Raw genomic sequence first — 22787 nt, forward strand, 5'->3', positions numbered from 1 at the left:
AGAGAGATCGCTGTTTTCAGCCCATCCGTACAGCTTGCGTAGGTTTTTTACGTAAGGATTTGGGGCTGCTTTATTTTATTAATAAAAGGGACCGGTCACTTAAAAGTGGCCGGCCACTTTTAAAATAAAGTGTGAACCTGTTCAAACTTTTAAAAACCACTCCGTGAGTTAAAAACTAATGCTACACAAGCATATTCCAGGCGTCCCCGGGTGCAGAACACGGCACATATGGAATGCAGACATAGCTTCCTCGCGGGAAAGCATCTGCCCTCCCGCAAAGGTTCCTGCTTTTCGTAAAAAGCTTCTTTGAACCCATCTTTATTCTTGTGCTTGCGTTCTTACGTGTATTTTCTTACTCGGTTCGGATTTCCTCCTCAGCCTACGGAATGCCCCCTTTCTAATGCACTCGTCACCCATCATGTGACGCATCAGGGGCACTCGTAACCCGGCCCTTTCCACCGAACTTACGGAAACTCCTTCGCGATGTTTTACCGTCACCCATCAAATGACACATCAGAGTTGTCCATTCTTGGTGGCATTTCCTGTAGCTACAATCTTTTAACAGTTCTTAGTGTACACAATAAAATATCCTAGAAAAAGAAATTAATGATTAAAAATAAGAAAATAGTCCAATTAGCAACATCCCTCTGGCTTCTAAACTGTTGACCTCAACTGTAGTGCTTGGATATATACCTCCAGTATCTTGGGATAAGTTGCTAATTCCTCCTGCGTCATCCACTGAGCATCTAAATTCGAATAATTCTTAAACTTAACCAAATACTTCCATGTTATTTTTCCGGACTTGAGGGGCCGCTTCTGATGACTTACTATCTGCTCCGGTTGGAGTATTTCTTTTGTTTCCTCAACCTCAGGAGATTCCTTAGCACTAGGCTGACTCGAAGGCGGTTCCACATACGGCCGGAGTAAACTGACATGGAAAGCATTATGGATCCTCCAATTAGGCGGTAGCTCTAATCGGAATGTGACATCATTCACTTGCTTAGTGATCTTAAACAGCCCATAATAACGGGTAGAAAGTTTTATCACCTTCCCCTTATGAGACGCTTGTTTCTCAAGTCTTGCCTTCTCAAACTTGAGTAAGACTAACTGTCCGACTGTTAAGTCTAGATTCCTCCTGTGCTTGTCTGCAGCTTTCTTATGCTTTTCCTGAGAGCGTAGAATAGCTCTCCTAACTTGCCCGTAGGCTGTGTCCAAATCCCGGACAAATTCATCTGCTGCAAAGATCTTATCCTTAGTTAAAAGGATCGGTGGAAGCAAAGGCTTACCATAGAGAATCTCAAAAGGTGCTTTCCCCGATCGATGAATGTATGGTATTGTTATACGCATACTCGACAAGGGGCAAATATTTCTCCGAGTCAGATTGCCGGTCTGACACATAAGCTTTTAACATATCCAATACTGTGGAATTGGCTATCTCACTTTGCCCGTCCGTTTGAGGATGGTAGGCAGATGAAAAATTCAACTTCGTACCAAGATTATCCATCGAGGCATGCCAAAAATTTCCTGTCATGCGAGGATCTCGATCACTCACAATAGACTTAGGCATTCCATGATGCTTAAAGATCTGTGCCAGAAAGACCCTAGCCATATGATCTGCTTTGATCGTTTTCTTGACTGGTATAAAGTGTGCTTGCTTGCTAAACCTGTCCATAATGGTCCAGATCGCGTCATTCCCAGTCTGAGTTCTAGGGAGGTCCATGATGAAGTCCATGGCAATACTTTCCCAAGGTTCATTAGGCACAGGCAATGGTTGTAGCAACCCAGGCGTCTTATGCCGATCATACTTCACTTTTTGGCAAACCAAGCATTCCCTGACATACTTATCAATGTTTGCTTTAAGGCTAGGCCAAAAGAAATATCTTTCCATTGCTAAGGTCGTAGGGAGAATACCTCGATGACCCGCATAAGGCGAAGCGTGTGCTTCATCAATGATCTTCTTTCTTAATGGTTCCGCCACACATATGGCCTGATGGTGTTAGAGATAACCGTCCCGAATGGAATAGGGAAACTCATTCTCTCCATGATGTAGCTTTCCCCAAACGGTGGAGAAGTCTGGGATCATTCGGATACAAATCCGGTAGTGCTTCTAATTCTTGATGATACACCGAAGTGATAGCGTTCACCCTTGGCCGCCTAGACAATGTGTCCGCGACCACATTCTTACTCCCAGCCGTGTGAAGGATCTGGAAGTGAAACATAGACAAAAAGTTTGCCCATCTCATCTGCTTCTCAGATAGTTTCCTTTGTGTAAGAAAATACCGCAAACTCTGGTGATCAGTCTTGATCACAAAATCCGCTCCTAGAAGATAGTGCTTCCAGTTGGATAAGGCGTGAATCACAGCCGTAAGTTCCTTTTCGTAGATTGATGCATGCAACTCTGCATCCTTAAGCCGTCTGCTTTCGTAGGCCACTGCATGGCCTTCTTGGTTTAACACTGTTCCGATGCAATCGCCTGAAGCATCGCAGTGAACCTCAAATGGTTTCCTTAAGTCAGGCACTATCAAAATAGGTCCATGGCTTAGCAAGTACTTGAGCCGATCAAAAGCTCCTTGTTGTCTCGATCCCCATCTGAAAGGAATCTTCTTCTTTGTCAAATCATGAAGTGGTCCTGCTACATGGGCAAATCCTCATACAAACCTTCGATAATACGAACATGATCCCAGGAAGCTACGTACATCATGTACTGTAGTGGGAATAGGCCAATCTTCTACTACTTGGATCTTGGCAGGATCCATACTCACTTGATTGTGAGAGACTATATGGCCGAGATAGTGTATCTTTGAGAGAAAGAACTCGCTCTTCTTTGCATTCACATGCAACTCATGCTTTCGCAATTCTTGAAACACTAGGTCCAAGTGCTTCCGATGTTCCTCTTCTGACTTAGAGAAGATGAGTATGTTGTCAAAGAATACTCCCGTAAAAGCTCGATACGGGCTGAAAATGCGGTCCATCATGTGATTGAACGTCGCAGGAGCATTGGTCAAGCCGAAAGGCATTACCAAAACTTCATATAGTCCAAAGGTTGTGCGGAAAGCAGTCTTATGGACATCCTCAGGGGTGATCCGTATCTGATGATACCCACTCTTTAAGTCTATGCGACTAAAGACACTTGCACCCTGCAACTTATCAAGTATATCATCAATCCGAGGGATCGGAAAGCGATTCTTGACTGTGATCTTGTTTAAAGACCTATAGTCTATGCACATTCGAAACGTGCCATCTTTCTTCTGCACCAGTAGAACTGGAGAGCAGTAGGGTGAAGCACTTGGCCGTACTAACCCTTTCTCTAGAAGCTCGTTGACTTGCTTCAAAATTTCCTCTTGCTGAGCAAGACTCACCTGATAAGGGGGTTGATTGGGAGGCGAGCTACCAGGTATGAGATCTATGCGGTGATCTTCCGGGTGTACTGGAGGTAGTTCATCAGGGAGTGTTTCCGTGAAACAATCTTTGTATTTTTCAATAAATTGAAAACGCTTAATTTCCAGACTAGAGAGTGAATCCCCACTAGTTTTATCCTTCTCACGTGCAAAAATCAAGTAAGCAGAAACACACTTCTTCATTTCTTTCTTAATGGAGATATGACTTATAATTGGGAACTACCAATCTCCTACATCAGCATGAATCTTTATTTTCTTACCCCCATGATCAAAAGTGAGGGTCTTTTCCACATAATCAGGGACAGGTGTCATGTGGAAGTGCCATGACATACCCAAGATGATATCACATCCCTCGATGGGTGCCATCAAAAATGATTCGCGGTCCTTGTACTCGCCAATCCGAAGATTGAGCTGTCCTTGCACGGGAGTTGCATTGGTTGTCAACCCCTCGAATGCCGATCCGGATGTAACCGGTGTGCCAAGCTGAGCCGGTGTGAGGCACAAACGTTCCGCAGTATCCAGGGAGATGAAGTTATCCGTGGATCCTGGATCATAAAGAATCAGTACTCGCTGGTTGTTCAAAGACCCCCAGCCCTTCAGAAGTTGACGCTTCCCTTTCTCCGTTTCTGTGTTTCCTTGAACATCTGGAATTGAGTTCGAGCTTGGTGGAGCGGGTTGCTTCCTTGCTTTATCTTGCCTCGTAGGGGCGTGTTCTTGCCGTTGCTGCTTTAGCGGGCAATCCGGTTTCATATGTCTTTTCTCACCACAGTAGAAGCATCTTCCTTCCTCTCTGAAGGTTTGAAGTTGAGTAGGAGAAAGATACTTAGTTCGCTTGCCATTGCCCTCTTACTTCTTAGAACGATCATAGTCCCTAGATGGAGGACGTTTTCTTCCTTGGCCCCCTTGGTCATTGTAGACCCCTCTTTGTCTCGCACGGTAAGTGCTATGCTCCATTTTTCTGGACGTCCCAGTTGATTGCAAATCCTCAGCAATGATTGCTGACTCCATCATCCTCTGAAGAGTGTCATGCGGATACACTTTCATACTCTTTCGAAGCTGAGGTTGGAGACCCGCTTCGAACTTTTGTTTCTTTTCCTCGTCGGCAATCTTCATGAAGGGAGTGACCTTCAGAAGAACCGACCAATACTTGTCCACATAGGTTGTTACTCTCTCATGTTCCTTCTGGGCGAGCCAGTCCCATTCCTTCCGTATGTCCTGCTCGAAGTCAGGCGGAAGAAACTGTTCATAAAATTCAGATTTGAATCTCTCCCAAGTTCTGGCCTGAGAACCTTCCAGAATCTTGGCTAACCACCAATTACTTGCCGTTTCCTTGAGGTGCATCCCCACATGGCGCAATTTGGATCTTTCTGTGAAGTGCCCATTGGTAAAGGCGACTTCAAACTGTCTGATGAAGGACAGTGCTTCGGAGATATCTCTCCGTCCGTTGTAGGTTTCGAACTTGATGTCCTTGTCGCCCGATTTGAAGACTCTCATGCGATGTTGAGACTTGCGACCATGCTTCTTGAATCGAGGCTTATCTTTAGGTTGATGCAGGGTAGTAGTAGTAGCGGCTTCCTTCTTCTGGCGAGATGATTGAGAAGTAGAAGTATAATCAGGAGAGTAAGATGGAGATGAGATAGAGATGTCCTTGCTCTCGTCTAGCAAAGAGAGCGCTTTTTCCTGGCCTTTCCTTGGAGTAGGCCGTTCATTCCGATCCGAAGATCCTTTGTGCACCTCGGCACATTCTTCTTCTCTTTCTTCCTGTGGTCTCACGCCAACAGTGTGGTTTGGATGCCCGGCTGCATCGGTTCCATTCGTTCTCTTCATTCCGCCCAAGAGCTTTTGGACATTTGGCAATAGTAAGACTTGTTGCAAATCCGCAAGCTGAGCTCGCACTTGTTGAAGCTCCTCTTCAACGCTTCTCCCTTGGCTCGACATGGTTCTTCCCGTTCTTCCCAGAATCGTCCTTCTTTGCAGAGAAAGAGAGGAGTCCGAGCTCTGATACCACTGTCACAAAACGGGAGCGTACACGAGCACTTGAAAATCTGAAAATTAAATAACTTTGCAAATGTGAGAGAAAGGAGAAGATCGACACAGTATTGGGGACCAGAAGATGGGCTGGTCCCCCCCCCCCCCCCTCAAGAGTATTCTTTATTTAGGGAGAGTCGTATACAAGTACAAGAACCCGAGGAAACCCCTCCATTTTGTAATCTTAGACCCGAGGGTCGTTCTTTCCCGCAAAGGACCTAGGCACGAGGCCGTACTTTCCCGTAAGGGACTTAGGCGCGAAGCCGTACTTCCCGTGAGGGACTTTCCGTAAAAGGGAGATTCCTGCAAAACAAGCCACACAAAGCAACAACTCGCAATGCGTATCGACAAATTATACCTGTCGCTCCTCGCTCGGAAAAGCGACCTCCATACTCCGTCGTTACCCGAACACTCGCAGATTCCCATCGCCAAACTTTGCTCCAAGACCTCAGCGCTGGCACTTCTTGCTACTCCTTGCGATCTCCCAAAACTGTAACGCTTGCTGCCTTTTTATAGGCTCTTGCACCCGGCGGAAATAGGGCACAAAAGCAAAAGCTCTGGCGCTTCTAGAGAGAGAGAGAGAGAGAGAGAGAGAGAGAGAGAGAGAGAGAGAGAGAGAGCCGTTTTCAGCCCATCCGTACAGCTTGCATAGGTTTTTTACGTAAGGATTTGGGGCTGCTTTATTTTATTAATAAAAGGGACCGGTCACTTAAAAGTGGCCGGCCACTTTTAAAATAAAGTGTGAACCTGTTCAAACTTTTAAAAACCACTCCGTGAGTTAAAAACTAATGCTACACAAGCATATTCCAGGCGTCCCCGGGTGCAGAACACGGCACAGATGCAATGCAGACATAGCTTCCTCGCGGGAAAGCATCTGCCCTCCCGCGAAGGTTCCTGCTTTTCGTAAAAAGCTTCTTTGAACCCATCTTTATTCTTGTGCTTGCTTCAGATTTCCTTCTCAGCCTACGGAATGCCCCCTTTCTTATGCACCCGTCACCCATCATGTGACGCATCAGGGGCATTCGTAACCCGGCCCTTTCTACCGAACTTACGGAAACTCCTTCGCGATGTTTTACCGTCACCCATCAAATGACACATCAGAGTTGTCCGTTCTTGATGGCATTTCCTGTAACTACAATCTTTTAACAGTTCTTAGTGTACACAATAAAATATCCTAGAAAAAGAAATTAATCATTAAAAATAAGAAAATAGTCCAATTAGCAACATCATCGCTGTGTCTTACAGGGCATAAGCCATAAAGAACCCAAGACTTGGAATTCATGGATTGTGTCACAAACGGGAGCGCATAACAATATAAAATACATTCGGATAAATAGATTTTATCACTTATTACTGAAGCTAAAGGATATAGAGAGAAATAGATAGAGAGAGAGATAGAGAGTGAGAAGATCGACACAGTACTGGGACCAGAAGATGGGCTGGTCCCCCCCCGTAATAGTATCTTTATTACTGAGGAGAAGTCTATACAAGCACTTGAACTGAACGTATTACCACGTTCGTTCTAGAATAAGACTTGATGGTTCCTGGAAGCCTTAGCTTCCGATTCCTAGGGCAAAACCCTATTCCAAGGAACTTCCGTTCCTTATTCCAAATCCTTGAGAACCAAGGTTCTCGCCTCTGGATCTCACCTTCCAGACACAAGGCATGACATCCCTGCAACTCTTTTCTAGAACTCTATTTCCAGAGTCCTCTTCCCGCATAACAACTCTGCTTTCCCGGACACGAAGTCCTTACTTGGGAATCCCAACTTCCGGATCGCAACTTGAGAGACTACCTCTCTCCGATCCGTGGATCTACTTCCCAAACTCGGGTACGAAACCCTTGGGCTGATCTGGCTCTAGTTCCTCAGAGCACTTTTCTCATGCAGAGGCTCATACCTTCCTCTGCTCCTACTCCCTCACTAAGAAGAAGTACACCTGCAAACAAATACACAGAGTTCATAACATGAAAATCGTTACCTTCAAAGTCTCGACGCTCGAAACGCAACTCCGTTCTCGAAAAGCAATTCCTTGGAAGAGATCTCTCCATAGAAAATCCTCTCTTCCAATCCTACACACAAAAGAGGTGTGTTCTCCGGTTCCTTCTCATAAATCAGCCCCGTCTACGACGTTTAGGGGCTGAAAACAGAGAAAAACAGCAGCTTGTCGCGATGGAAACACGCTCCGTAGGCACTTCTTCGCAAGGGAACTCACGCATTGGGTCTTGGCGACATCTGGTACACTTGGGGCAGCCATGGGCATCACCTGCAACGTCTTCTTTACGGCTGAAATTTGCAGCAGCATCTCCTCCTTGCAAAGATTGGTCCTCCTCTTTGAGTAAGGGCATGTGATGCTTTTATAGCTCCTAGCGACGGGCACGAATAGCTGCTGGTGTAGAGATCGCAACCGTTTTTTTTTTTTTTTTAATAATTTTTTTTTTTTTTTTCAATGCTCTGCCAGAAAAAGAGAGAGAGAAAACGCTGGCTGATTTGTTGCCTTATTTATCAGATGGCTGCCCACTTATTAAGTGGGCGGTCTATCACCTTTAAAAATGGTATGAATCTGTCCAAAAACTCAATAAAACCTTATAAGTTAAAAACAATGCTTTCACAGCACTTCCCAGGCGTCCTTGGATGCAATCACATGCACAATTGCAATGCTCCTCAAAGTTTCCTCTGAACCCATCTTCATTCAAGTGCTTGCTTTTTCCTTGTGCACTATTCCAACACAGTTCGGAATTTCCTCCCGACTATGGATATTCCCTTTCAGATGCACCCGTCACCCACCTTGTGACACATCAGGAATACCCATCACCTAGTCCTTTCCTACCGAACTTACGGTACAATCTCCTTCACGATGCTCTATGTCACCCATCCTATGATGCATCAGAGATGTCCGTTCCCGGATGGTCGGATACTTCTTCCCGATGCTCCCTGTCACCCATCCGATGTGACGCATCAGAAGTACCCGTTCCTGGTGGCCTTACAGATATTCCCTTTCACAGTGCTCCCGTCATTACTCTGAATGACGCACTAGGAATATTCTGTACTCGGATGTCTCCAGTGAGAAAAACCCTCTCACTCAAAATTCCAATAATTCATTTAGAATTATTTTTCCTTGGTGTTCCAAGCGAGAAAACCCTCTCACTTATAAATCCAATAATTCATTTAGAATTATTTTTCTGTCACTCACTTATAAACAGTTGTCCTCAACTGTAGAGGTTCAACTGAACTGCCAAGGAGAAATCGGAAAAATTCCAAATCTTGCTCAATGGTGAGTTGAGCTGGTCCTTTCTTAGAAGAGAAGCTAAAAATTAAATTAAACAAAAATTCAATAATTCAATACTTACCTTACCGGTTCATGTGCTTCCTCTAGTACCTCGAGGATGTCCTTCACCTTTCATTAAAGTTACGAGCCATGTAAGAACTCGTCATTCGCGTCTTTCCGCCAGATTGGAAGTTTCCTCATCTGAGAATCTGTTAACTCGATTCCACCTTCTCAATTTCGAGAAGAATAATCCTCCTAGAAATCAATCTAGGTCTATGTCCTTGCGCATAACCTTGCGCTATTAGTCCTGAGGATATTAAACCTCTTGTGTCCTCCCGCATAGGGCATGTCGAGAGCATTAAGCTCATGTGAATCTTCCTGAGGTGGCAGACAAAGTGTGCCACCTTACCAAAGTAAGTTCTTATTCCGAGCCTTTGCTTTGGGTAGGCCAATTGTTCTGATCCAAAGTTTCGTTATCCGAGACTCTGTTAACTTGATTCCGTCTTCTGAAATTCGAGAAGAATAATCTTCCTAGAAATCAATCTAGGTATCTGTCCTTGCGCATAATCCTGCGCTGTTAGCCTAGAGGGTATTAAACCTCTTGTGTCCTCCCACATAGAGAATGCCCAAGTCATAGAGCATTAAGCTGGATGTCTTTCTTTCACAAACAGAGTTTGCGATAACATTAAAGAAGGTTCTTGTTTCGGGCTGTCGCTCAACGTAGGCGGACGGTTCCAATCCAAAGATTCCTTGTGCACGGCGGCACTTCCTTCCAATCTTTTCCTCCTGCGAGTTATTACCACCAGCAGTGTTTTCCAGACGCCCATTAGAGTCTCTTCCTTACAATATCATAAAAAATGATTCACCTTGCGAGCATCAATGACGCCTTGCAAAATCTCAGGCAGATAGGATTCTAGCCATAGCATTTTCTGAACGTACGTTCAAACCCGGTTCATAATAGAGCGAACCCTCTTTGATTCTTAGGGATGTTCTCCCATATGTAATTCTTACCATTTTGAAACGGTTGGCGAACTATATTCTTACGAACATAATAGTTCGAATTTATTCCAGCAGCGTGTAAATGCTACTTGACCTGCTCATGGAGAAACATATACCGCAACCAAAAGTTGCTACTATAATGGTAAAAGCACATAGCGTACTCAATGATCAACGACCATCAGAAAACCTCTTCTCCGTAGAGAAACTCAAATTCCTTCTACCGAACACATCTCAAATAGAGATTGTCGTGTCGGAATATCCTTGCGCGCAAAAAGGCGCTCAAGAGAGTATAACAAACTCTCGTCCAGTTCCTTGGCATAGGTGTGCATCTTCGTGTGTTATCCATGTACTCAAAAGTATACATAATTCTTAAGCTGTGTTAGAGTTTCGGTGAACCTTGGAAATTACCTTCCCTTCGTAAGATCCTTAGAGCGAAGACGCTCAACTTGACGATCCCTTGGCTCGATCTTAGAGCAAAACCCGCTCATAAATAATCTAGGATTTTAATCCTTGGATTCCTCAAGCACAGGCCGTAGTCGTCGCTTGTTCCTTCCCTCGTAAAGAGAGTTCATTCACTTGTGTGAAAAGCACTACCATATCTTCCCTTATCGGGTAGGGGTGTTGGTTCATAAGGTACTCAAGATTAATGAAAGCTTTTCTTTGCTGGAAAGCTCAGAATGGTTCCTTCATAATTTCCTACCCCTAGTAGCAAGTAATCTGTTCGAGAATTACCGGATACCAGAATGGTTCCTTCATAATTTCCTACCCGCAGTAGCAAGTAATCTGTTCGAGAATTACCGGATACCAGATCAATAGTTGACCTTCCGGCTAGTTAAGCAAACCAATTCATCTCAGAAAACAATGTTTCAATTTGATCTTGTCTCATAAACACTCGAGAGTGAGTAGTCTCGGTTAGACATAACCATACCTCGTGCAAAAGAGCAAACAAGCACAATGCACTTTATGATTTCCGCAAAGATGTAACTTTGATCGAAAACCTGCCCTCTCACTTAAAGTTCGAGGGTCTTCTATTCAAAAACTCAGGAGTTAGATTGAATTCCCTTACTCCAAACTTTCTCCGGATAGCAGTGTATCCTTCAAGGAGAGGTAACAAAAATTCATTCTTTCTGTGTTCAATGGTTCTTGTCCCACTGCGGGGATTGTATGCTATATACACTAAGGTGTACACTATCAGCTTTTATTGCTGACTCCACCATCTACTGCAAAGTATCTTGCAGATACGTTTACAAAATTCGTGCAAAAGTCCTTCGTTAAATTTGTTCATCTTTCCTTCCTCAGAGAGGATCAAGAATGGAACTACCTTGGCAAGAGTGAACCGCTACTTGCTTTAACTCGCTCGTGTTCCTATTGGGCAAACCAATCCCAATCTTCTTGGATGCCTTCCTCAAAGCGTAGAGGAAAAAAATTTGTTGGAAAATTCAGCCTTGAATTGAATCCAAGTCTTGTTGTAAGTTCCTTGCAGAGCTTTGGTATACCACCAAGTACTTGCAATCCCCCTTGAGGTGTTTGGTCACATGCCTCACCTTCGACGCTTTTTTTTCAAAAATTGCCGTTTGCAAAGGCAACTTCAAACTGTCAAATGAAAGCGGTAGCTTTTGAGGCATCTTTTCTTTCGTCAAAGATCAAACTTGACTGGAAGTGTTCCTAGGTCTAGAGACCTTCACAGTATCCTTGCGAAATGACGGGATTTCATGGCTATAGTTCTGGATTGATGTTCATGGATATTTTTTGGATTCTGAAGGATCTCGAGCATTCCGCTCCTTGCATTCTCTAGGTTCTTGAGCATCATGCTCTTGTCGCCTTCTCAGAGAATCCCGAGTCTCGTGTCGACTTCTTGCAGAGAGAAAAATAATTTCCAACTCTGCGAGCTTTTCCTTGCAGGACTTAGGGTTCCGCCTGCTTACTTCTCTCTTGGCTTGTCATGGCTTCTTCCCGTATCTTCCCAGAGTCGTCCTCCTTTACAGAGAAAGAGAGGAGACCATGCTCTGATACCACTGTCACAAATGGGAGCGCATAACAATATAAAATACATTCGGATAAATAGATTTTATCACTTATTACTGAAGCCAAAGGATATAGAGAGAAATAGATAGAGAGAGAGAAGATCGACACAGTACTGGGGACCAGAAGATGGGCTGGTCCCCCCCCCGTAATAGTATCTTTATTACCGAGGAGAAGTCTATACAAGCACTTGAACCGAACTTATTACCACGTTCGTTCTAGAATAAGACTTTATGGTTCCTGGAAGCCTTAGCTTCCGATTCCTAGGGCAAAACCCTATTCCAAGGAACTTCCGTTCCTTATTCCAAATCCTTGAGAACCAAGGTTCTCGCCTCTGGATCTCACCTTCCAGACTCAGGGCATGACATCCCTGCTGCAACTCTTTTCTAGAACTCTATTTCCAGAGTCCTCTTCCCGCATAACAACTCTGCTTTCCCGGACACAAAGTCCTTACTTGGGAATCCCAACTTCCGGATCGCAACTTGAGAGACTACCTCTCTCCGATCCGTGGATCTACTTCCCAAACTCGGGTACGAAACCCCTGGGCTGATCTGGCTCTAGTTCCTCAGAGCACTTTTCTCATGCAGAGGCTCATACCTTCCTCTGCTCCTACTCCCTCACTAAGAAGAAGTACACCTGCAAACAAATACACAGAGTTCATAACATGAAAATCGTTACCTTCAAAGTCTCGATGCTCGAAACGCAACTCCGTTCTCGAAAAGCAATTCCTTGGAAGAGATCTCTCCATAGAAAATCCTCTCTTCCAATCCTATACACAAAAGAGGTGTGTTCTCCGGTTCCTTCTCATAAATCAGCCCCGTCTACGACGTTTAGGGGCTGAAAACAGAGAAAAACAGCAGCTTGTCACGATGGAAACACGCTCCGTAGGCACTTCTTCGCGAGGGAACTCACGCACTGGGTCTTGGCGACATCTGGTACACTTGGGGCAGCCATGGGCATCACCTGCAACGTCTTCTTTACGGCTGAAATTTGCAGCAGCATCTCCTCCTTGCAAAGATTGGTCCTCCTCTCTGAGTAAGGGCATGTGATGCTTTTATAGCTCCTAGCCACGGGCACGAATAGCTGCTCGCCTAGAGATCGCGGCCGTTTTTTTAAATTTTAAATTTTATTATTTTTTTTGAAATTTTTTTCATTTTTTTTTTCGATGCTCTGCCAGAAAAAGAGAGAGAGAAAACGCTGGTTGATCTGTTGCCTTATTTATCAGATGGCTGCCCACTTATTAAGTGGGCGGTCGGTCACCTTTAAAAATGGTATGAATCTGTCCAAAAACTCAATAAAACCTTATAAGTTAAAAACAATGCCTTCACAGCACTTCCCAGGCGTCCCTGGATGCAATCACATGCACAGTTGCAATGCTCCTCAAAGTTTCCTCTGAACCCATCTTCATTCTAGTGCTTGCTTTTTCCTTGTGCACAATTCCAACATAGTTCGGAATTTCCTCCCGACTATGGATATTCCCTTTCAGATGCACCCGTCACCCACCTTGTGACGCATTAGGAATACCCATCACCTAGTCCTTTCCTACCGAACTTACGGTACAATCTCCTTCACGATGCTCTATGTCACCCATCCTATGACGCATCAGAGATGTCCGTTCCCGGATGGTCGGATACTTCTTCCCGATGCTCCCTTTCACCCATCCGATGTGATGCATCAGAAGTACCCGTTCCTGGTGGCCTTACAGATATTCTCTTTCACAGTGCTCCCCGCTCCCGTTATTACTCTGAATGACGCACTAGGAATATTCTGTACTCGGATGTCTCCAGTGAGAAAAACCCTCTCACTTAAAATTCCAATAATTCATTTAGAATTATTTTTCCTTGGTGTTCCAAGCGAGAAAACCCTCTCACTTACAAATCCAATAATTCATTTAGAAATATTTTTCTGTCAGATAAAGCCAATTTGGCAACAGATTCAATAGAATATTTGCAGTTTCTGCTCAACGAGCTTCACGACATTCTTTCGCGGCATCCTCAGCAGAATCTTCCGATGCTGCAAAGTTTTCAACAATTTTTGAGCTACATGTTACCCCCTCTGATGCCCCAGGTGGTACCTCCTCCTCCGGCACCAGAAAGTACGAGAGCTTCCAACCGGCGACCTTCTCAGCCGTCTGTTCCGATCGGAGGAATCTTTAGGAATATGGTGCAGCCATCTGACCCTTATCCAGTGCAACCGCCTTTGCCACTGCCATTGCCGCCACCTCCACCACCACCCCCACCAGGCTAGAATGGTTGGAGCCCATATGGATACCCTCATTATCCCTACCCGGGATATGCGCCTAACCAACCCAAAGATTTCAAAAATGGTGGCACAACAGTCAAATTTTTCACTTTTTCCGGGGTGAAAGATCGCAAGAAAGCATTGCAGTTCCTACATCAATTCGACAACATCTATGCTTTGGGAAACTATACAGAAGACTCCAAGATTTCTCGAGCAGCGGGATTTCTTAAAGATAATGCTATGCAATGGTGGATTTCAATCGCGACACAACTGCATGCTCCAAGGACCTGGCAAGCTTTCAAGACAGTTTTTGCACGTAGTTACATGACTTCGATGTTTGAAGTCCGGATTTTGGCAGAGTGGGGCAACTTGAAAATGCTTGCCACCGAAACCATGGATGACTACGTGTATCTTCCGGTGTCTTTCTTTTAAGTTCATTCCCTTGGAGGACGAGTGCGAGCGCTACACCATTGGACTACCATCACCATTGCAGGAATATTGTCTCTCCAAGCAAGTCTCTACCATGCAGGAGCTTATGGACCATGCCGCGGTCGGCTACAAGCTCATGAAAGGAAAGTTGGAGTTTACCACAGAAGAACCTGCGGCCACTAACCAGAACTCCCAGCGACAACGAACAAATTCTCGGGAATCTTGTGAAAACCAACCTCAATGGCCTCGTCTGACACAACGTCAACGAGACGCCTTGTTACAAGAAGGCCGATGCTTCGAATGTTTCCAAACAGGCATACGTTCAATACATGTCCTGAGCGAGCCTCGACGTCCTCAGTGCAACCTTCTGCTCCCACGATAGACAGATCCTTGGGGCCACCTCCGATCAAGAAGGCTAGACTTGCTATATTGGACTAGTATTCGATATTTATGGTATACACCTCGAGAGTTTTAATGAGTTATGCAGAGCTTATGAAAAAGTCAATGGCTTGAAAGCCCTTATTTTCTTTGACCTCGGAGCTATGGAGAATTTCATCCACCCAGAATTCTTGAAGCGGGTGCACTTTGATTATGATGCACAGGGTGGAGAAATTGAAGCTGAGCTAGCCACGGGGCAAACTCAAAAAGTGGCACCGCTCATTGGTGCACTTCCAGTGACTATACAAGATTATCATGGAAAAGCCGATTTCTACATTATGAAGTTGGGCAATTGCGACGTTCTTTTGGGCATGCCTTGGCACGACAAGAATGATGTAACTCTCCAGGTTCGGTTCGGAACCGAACCATCACCGTGATGCAGAAGGGCAAGCCAGTTGTCTTCAAAGTTCGGTTGTCCGAACAAAGCCCTAAATGACCTCTCTAGTTGTTTTCTAGTTGGATACTTTTGAATTATGTTTGAGAATATGTTTGAGAACTTGTTTGTTGCTCCTGTTTGAAATGGATGGTATCTGTTTTGAACCTGTCTTGGTGCTGATTTGAATTGTTTGACTCTGGTTTTAATGATTGGTGATTTTACTCCCGGATGGAGAAGGGAGAAATACTGTTTTGGTATTTTGAACCTCGGAACGACGTAGGCCTATGCCTGGGGAGCGTTCCGTTGTATGCTAGAAAACCTCCGAACGACGCAGGCCGATGCCTAGGGAGCGTTTGGTTGTATGCTTGAACCTCCAAGCGACGCAGACTGCGGTCTGGGGAGCGTTTGGTTGTACAGTCTTGTGAGCTCATGGCCCGTACCTTTTTAGGTTATTTGTGGAAGGAGTGACGAGGTAGTCGCTGAGTAGCTTCATACCGCAGACCGTTTGTGTAGGGGGAGTGTTCAACGGCATTGTTTGCTGTGTCTTGTAACATGCATATGTAAGCATTTGTGTTGCATTCTGTTGTGCCAACTACTGAATATTCCTAATTGGATGAGATTGCTTGGGTATGTAATTTTAGTGCATCAAGACACCCGTGGAAGATCAGTACGGTCTGGGTGTGATCGCTAATTTTACTACGCCGGAATATCAAAAGTTTCAATTTGGGCGAAAGGAGAAGCTAACTCCTTGATCAAAAGAGCAAACTGATTGTCCCTCGGAAATTTTTGAACTAACTTGAGTTGTTTTGCAGATATGTTGTAATTGCGGACGATTACTCTCTTTCAAGAAGGGGAGATGTAACAAAGCTTTGACGTGTCAAAGCGTTGAAGAATGGAGCCAACTTGCAGATGCCGGCCGAGGGGCCTAAACCCTAAGAGAACAAGTAACAGAAGAAGAAGTCCTACCAACTTATGGGAACCCCGTTCGATGGGGCCCCAGTGACATAAAGAACCTAAAATAAAGCAGGATCCACACGCAAAAATTGATAACGTGGCAGATTTCTGAAAATTGTGCTGGCATGATGACGTGGTAGGTTGTATGGATTTCTGCGTTTTGTGATGGCTGATGACGTGGCAGCTGTACAAATTTCCATAAATTATGCTGGCAGCTTTTTGGCTTTGCTTTTGGACTAGATGCTTTTGAGTTTTAAGGCTTTTTATTGAAAACTGCTTTTGGGGCCTAGGGCCTTTAAATATGAGGTAGGGCTCATTCTCTGGCTTGCTTCTTGGAGAAGGTGCGGAGTTTGGAGTACTGGCTTGTACTGTGTTGATGCAATATAAAGAAATACCGAAAGGGGCGCCATGGTTTGGGGCCAATACTCTCTGGGTTGGAGTTCCGCCACTCCGTGTCGCGTGTCGTCTCTCTCTCTCTCTCTCTCTCTCTCTCTCTCTCTCTCTCTCTCTCTCTCTCAGTTCAATTGTTAATGAAGTGATAAAAGTCTATTCAGTCTTTCTTTTCTATTGGCACGTGGTGCCCGTCTTGTGACAGTGTATCCCACAAACTGATGACATGACACACCCAAACTTGCAGATGTGGTGGAGAGGACACTTGGGGGTTAGGGTTAAAAAGCCTAACCCCAGACAACTTGCAGATTTTGGTCGAGTGGCTCAAAAGGGGGTTAGGGTTAAAAACCTAAACCTATTAACTTTCAGTACTGAGCAGAGGGGCCTCAAACATTTCAGAGTTAAAGCAAGGGCCCAAATTCGCATAGAACAAGCTGACGTGGCATCCGACATACCCGATTTTTGTGCTGAATGTTGACGTGGCATTGTTGTACGGATTTTAGCTATTTGCACTGGCAGCTTTTAGCAATTTTGGCGCCAGCTCTTGGGTACCTTGGAAGCCCCTGCTGAAAGAGAAGTATCTTGAAAAACGAGCATAAAAATCCTCAGAAAGAAATCTGAGACAATCTGGAGTAAAACTGCTTCATTTTTAACTGAATAGCAAAACCTGAATCTCATAGAGCTCGAGACCCAAAGAGGATCACACCATTGGTAAACTCCGAATTACTAAGAATCAGAAAACCTGAAAGGATCATCACCTGAGGATCATGTTTGCCAAAGAAGCTGTCGGGTCTTGCAGGACTCCTACAAGACCTAGCTATTCGAGCAAACTCCCAACCATATGTCTGCCACTCTGCATCTGCCAAGGTCAAACCTGTAAGTACAATCCGCTTAGTTAATGTGGTAATATCAATGATGACATTGAAAATGAATATAGTGCTTGGAGATCTACCTGTTTGCTCTTGTATTCCTCATATCTGCTCTTGGAAGACCTGGTGGGCTGAATGTAGAGGGCTACCAGGGCTGGATCTAGATTGAGAGAGCTATTTCTTGGGTGGATCTATGGCTGCAAATCAGCGTTATGCAAAGGGGTGATTTATCGTTGTCAGGGGTTTGGGGCTGAATGTTGGGGCAAGGCAATAGGCTTAGGCTGATTAGGGTTTGATTTGCTAGGTCTATAGTGAAAATGCTGTAATTGCTTTGCGCTGGTGCTGATCTCTTCCCTTGTGACTGATGGTCTATTTCTTCAGCTTGCTTGCTTCAATAGAGCCTTGCATCTCCTGCTTAACTTCAAAATTTTTAAGTTCTTTCAAATGCTTAGTTTGAATACTTCCCAATGACACCTTGTGCGATAGCTCATGCAAAGAGAGTAATGCACGTTTTGATACCAAGAGACATGCGGAATGGGAACGGCAAACATGAACGGGGGATGGCGTAATGCCATTCCGCGTGACTATGTAGTCACATGGAATGAGGACCGGAACAGGAAATGGGTACGGCAGACCCAAAAATGGCCATTCCATGTGACTATGTTGAATCTAATAGACTTTTTTGGACACACAGGTCTTGTGCAGAGCTTCACAAGGTTATCTCCCTAGGTTTGCCTAGGCTTTACCTAGCTTTGAGGTCATAGTAGCACGTCCATGTGCACTTAAGAGTTAGTGTGCATGTGACACGGAATGTGATTGAAACTTCATTTGTTGGTTTTATAGAATCATGACTGAACTTACAAACCTGCACCTAGTGTTGGGCACTGACAATGGAGTAGGAATGCCATAGCTGTTGTCCAGGCTATGCATGATAAAAGTGAAGATCTTCTTCCTGTTTGGACAAGCAGTGACGCTAAAGCTGCATGTTTTCAAGTTTTTAACATTGCACTAGCTTGGTTATGTTTTCCCCCTTCTAGGTCGATACATAGTAGTTTCTCATTGAAGTCTTTTAACTTATATTAGGTTTTGTCTGTTGTTTGTGTTGTTGTGTGGAGTCTGTATTCTAGGATTAAGTTATTGTGTTGTCATATCCTTGTTGTGATTACTTGAGGTTGAGTACTTGTTTCAAAGTTTCAGTCAAATAAGCTTCTCTAACTTATTTTACCTCAGCCTTTTCTGAAAGCATTAATGGTTTTGGTTTTGTCTATTTTTTGTTTAGAAAAAAAAGATGCTTTTGTTTTTGTTCTTCATCCGTTCCTTGTGTGCCTTGCTTGTGTGTTTTTGTGAGTGTTTTAGCCTCTGACATAATTTGTAAGTTCGGACTTTTCTGACCTTATGAAGGTATATATATACATGTGTCCACGTCAGGAAATGATTCAACTATCATATAATTTTTTTCCAGATATTGTTTTTGTCGGGTTTAGCTCTCACCATTGGAATTAAGTCTACGACCTCTTTCTTCTTGAAACGAAGTAATTACAAGGTAAACTTCTATATGTTTGCGTTTTTGAGGAACTCTTAGAATATACACAAACTCATTGTACAATGCGTTTTCTTGCAGGGTTCTATCTCCTTTTTGGTGGGTTTCTTGCTAGTGATTGTTGGGTGGGCCTTTTTAGGAATGATCCTTGAGGGCTATGGTTTCTTTATGTTGTTCAGGTAAGCATCCTGTTCATATAAGTTAGCTGTATTAGACCTTAAACTTTTTTTGTGGAATGAGTAGCTTCAGGATTTGAGTTTGCTGTCTATCCTTTTGGTCAGGATCTTACTCTCCAGGATTGTGTGTGCCTGTCTATGTTGAGGGTGTGAGCCTAGGGACCTCTGTAAGTGTTTGGCTTGGGCATCACCCTATGATGGGTGACTATACCATAGGTGACCTTTTTGTTGTATTTGTAGGCTGGGTCATACTACCGCCTTATGATGTGGGTTGCGTTGGAGATTGTCCAACCTGAGAGGCGTTCAAGTCCAAATAGGCGCACACTCACACACACAAGGCAAGCTCCACTCACATTCTCAATTCATACACCTCACCCACCAGGGTCTGACCTTGCCACAACACACACACACACACACACACACACACACACACACACACACACACACGTGAAACAAATAAAACCAAAGGAATTTCTCAAAAAAGTAGGAAAACGAAACACATCCGAGGGACAAATGGCACTGCCGGAGGTGAGATGAAGAGAGAGAGAAAGATAGAGGAGAGTGAAGATGCAGCTTGAGCTTCTGAGAGATGGTGGGCGCCGTAAGAGAAAAGCCCCCCCCCCCTCTCTCTCTCTCTCTCTCTCTCTCTCTCTCTCTCTCTCTGGCAAAAAAGTGGGGCTTCGTACCCTTTTGTATTATGTAATCAAAATTACAAGCCCAAAGGCATTACATCAGGCATACACACATAACGGAAGCACTTTTGTCAACCCTAAGTAGTTATGACGTGCACTACTACCATGTCTTGCTCATAAGAAAGATAAAGGATAGAAGCAAGTAAGAGGAGGCCGAAAACTCCACCAAAGAATCTCCGATAGCCAACTCGAGATTTCCAAGGCTCTATACAATGGTGCATCCCAGCAGAAGAGACATCACGGCTGCAAGAAGACTTTGCACCAAAAATCCGGGAGACAGATAGCCTCTAGCCATCCGTGGCAATGATCAACAGGGACTGCAGTTGGGAGGCGAAATCGGCGATAGAGCTTAGGTGGTTGGTAGGCGTGCTTGGCAATAGGGAGTATATACACCTTGATTCTTGTGGCTGCACTCACACTTTGATGGTATTGGCCATGTCCAAGGAAGGGTTTTGTGAAATGTCAGAGGTTTATATTGACATGATCGTGGATATTATTTTTGACATGTTGAAGAAGCGGGAAAGCTTATCTAAGAGTTGAAGTGGGAAGATTATCTAAAGAATACCTTTGGTGGTTTGAGGGAAGGCTGGACTAGACAGTTTCGTTAGTGAATAGAGCATCTGACAGATTTTATGTAGAGCCATTGGACTTCATGCCCTTTTTACTAATTGTGATATGTAAGTAATGAGGTCCAGGGGTTGACTTAAATACTAGGGGCTGACTTGAAGTATTCTTTTTGCAGGGGATTTATACCTACAGTTTTCTTTTACCTTTCAAAAATTCCGGTCATTGGTTGGTTTTTTCAGCAGCCTTTCTTTATGACAGTAAGCTTCTTCTCTGGCTCCACCCTGGCTCTAAATTTTGGATAGTTGCTTTGTTGCATCTTGCTCTACGTGCATACATCTCATCCAACAAGTTACAATGCAGTTTGTTGAGCGTTTTCGGGGAAGGAGAGTGCCTGTATGATGTATCTTTCCTGCACTAAGCAAAACAAAGAGGAGGAGGCAGGGCTTACTTCTAATCTGCAGAAGGACAAGGTAAAATTGGCCATGCTCAGCAGAGTCCTAGTTGCTGCCATCGAAAATCAATGGCTCGAAGAGATGTGCATTCTTCATTGGTGCAAAAGCAAAAGATTAGGAAGATTCAATAGGGTTTAGCAAAGTTGCACAGGGACCTGTCAAAGTGCTCATTTGTAGAATGCCCTTGTATGTCACCTCACAGGAGCCAGTTGAGCTTCCCCATTAACTCCTAAAAGAAAATGTACAACATTTGTGCCGAGTTCTTTAACTGTGGTCATCTGTTTATCAGATGATTGTAAAGTTTTATTGCCTTCTGACTAGAGAATACAAATTATGTACTGTTGATTGAGGCTAAGTGGAGTTTTGTCTCACTTCAAAGCAAAGTTTTGATAACTAAAATCTTTAAAAGTCTTAAGGGATGTGTGCAACACTGGATTCAGTCTGGATAGCCCTCCTGGAATGTAGACTTAATGCCTTACAACCCAATCTAAAGCTATAGATCTTGCCATGTTTTTCTCTTTTTCATGATGGCTCTTAGTACTATCAAAACGCCAACAAATAGGATATTATATAGGGGCTGTAAAGTGTTTGAAATCTTTCTGGGATTCTTGCTGGGTCTATGGGATGCAGAATTGGAGGGAGCAGGCAGCAAGATTTGGGAAAGAGATAACCCCTTTGAGAAGCTCTGACTTAGAAAAGAAGGCAGTAAGTTTTTCTGGGTACAGTGTTGCTTACTTGCATCACATGTTCTGTCAAAATAACAATTTATTCTAAGAGGCCAATCTTTTACCAAGGCAGTGCTTTTAGAATGTGGTTGCGTGCATGTGCTGACATGACTTCCATATGCTCCTGACCTGCAATTGCCATGCATTCGGTCCAGGGTTTGGCCTATTCATCCGTCGTCTATACTGCATAAGCGAAAAAAGCAAGATTCTCTTTTTTGTTGGTCATGAAACTTTGACACAAACTAAGGATTCAAGACATCCGCTTTGAAACATGCTGTGGATGCAATGGTCATCTTGATGAATGATGTTCCCAAAAGCGTGACATTTTGAAGAAAATTAAATGGATAGCAATGACAAATTCAAAGAGACCCTTACCAGCTCAAAAGGCAAAGAGAAGACCAAAGAAAAAGGTATGAATAGAGTTACCTATCGGCTCATCTCCTCTCCCTTCTCTCTCCCCTTGTGAGCCCTCTCTTGTCCTTATCTTGCCTCCAGCTCCACAAGAGCCAAAGGCCATTGCCAAGGAGGTCTGGGTTACAGATGGTGGTGCATCTTCTCAGATGTCTCGCTCGTCTCACATGATGGAGGTCTATTAATCTCCCTTTTCATATGTCATCCCAATAATGATTCTATCTTAGCCTGTGGCTGGCATGAGTGATATTATTTTTGGTGAGGTTGTCTGAGTGAGGTGCTACATGCACTTAAACCCTCTACAACTCTCTTCTTTGTCTGTAAAGCCACTCCTAAAGGTCTTGGACTCTACATTCATGGAAGTGGATGAAGTGGTGGATAAAAGGAACCTTTCTATTGTGGCTCATGGTTATGAAAAAGGTGGTTATCAATGGTTTCTGACGTGTTTGATAACATGACGGTGGTGACGTGGCCGATGACATGGCAGGCTGGCAGAGCAGACCTGGTAGACGAACAAGGAACTGTATGAAATCTGCCAGCACATATACTTTTAGGAGATTTTTCCAACATGGATACTTTTAACTGTATGCTCCTTTTAACTCAACTTACTCTCGGCAGTTCCGAAGGGTTATATGATTGGGCCTAGTCGAACACTACTTTCCAATGCACTATCCCAACGCTTCGAACACTGACTTGCCATCCCAACTGGCCCACCTTGGAGTCCTTTTGGTAAAAACAAACTGCACAAGGCATACATTCGTGCTGTTACCTGTCTGCCCATGTCTCTCACACTGGCTTTAGCCCTTTGGCTTGC

General features: G+C 44.2%; 1 protein-coding gene across 2 annotated transcripts in view; it reads left to right on the plus strand.

The window, feature by feature from the left end:
* The window catches only part of LOC147459480 (vesicle transport protein GOT1-like), a 42934-nt gene extending 21742 nt beyond the window's left edge, over window positions 1-21192 (plus strand). For both annotated transcript variants that reach the window (XM_086510737.1, XM_086510738.1), the window contains exons 3-6: window positions 18873-18953; window positions 19032-19129; window positions 20561-20642; window positions 20746-21192. In XM_086510737.1, the coding sequence (XP_086366863.1) occupies window positions 18873-18953; window positions 19032-19129; window positions 20561-20642; window positions 20746-20784 (300 nt within the window). In that variant the 3' untranslated portion in view covers window positions 20785-21192. The remainder of the gene's footprint in view (window positions 1-18872; window positions 18954-19031; window positions 19130-20560; window positions 20643-20745) is intronic.
* Window positions 21193-22787: the final 1595 nt, after the last annotated feature.

Source organism: Adiantum capillus-veneris, chromosome 4 (assembly GCF_014529385.1).
Source record: "Adiantum capillus-veneris isolate H3 chromosome 4, ASM1452938v2, whole genome shotgun sequence".
In the NCBI taxonomy this organism is placed as follows: Eukaryota; Viridiplantae; Streptophyta; class Polypodiopsida; order Polypodiales; family Pteridaceae; genus Adiantum; species Adiantum capillus-veneris.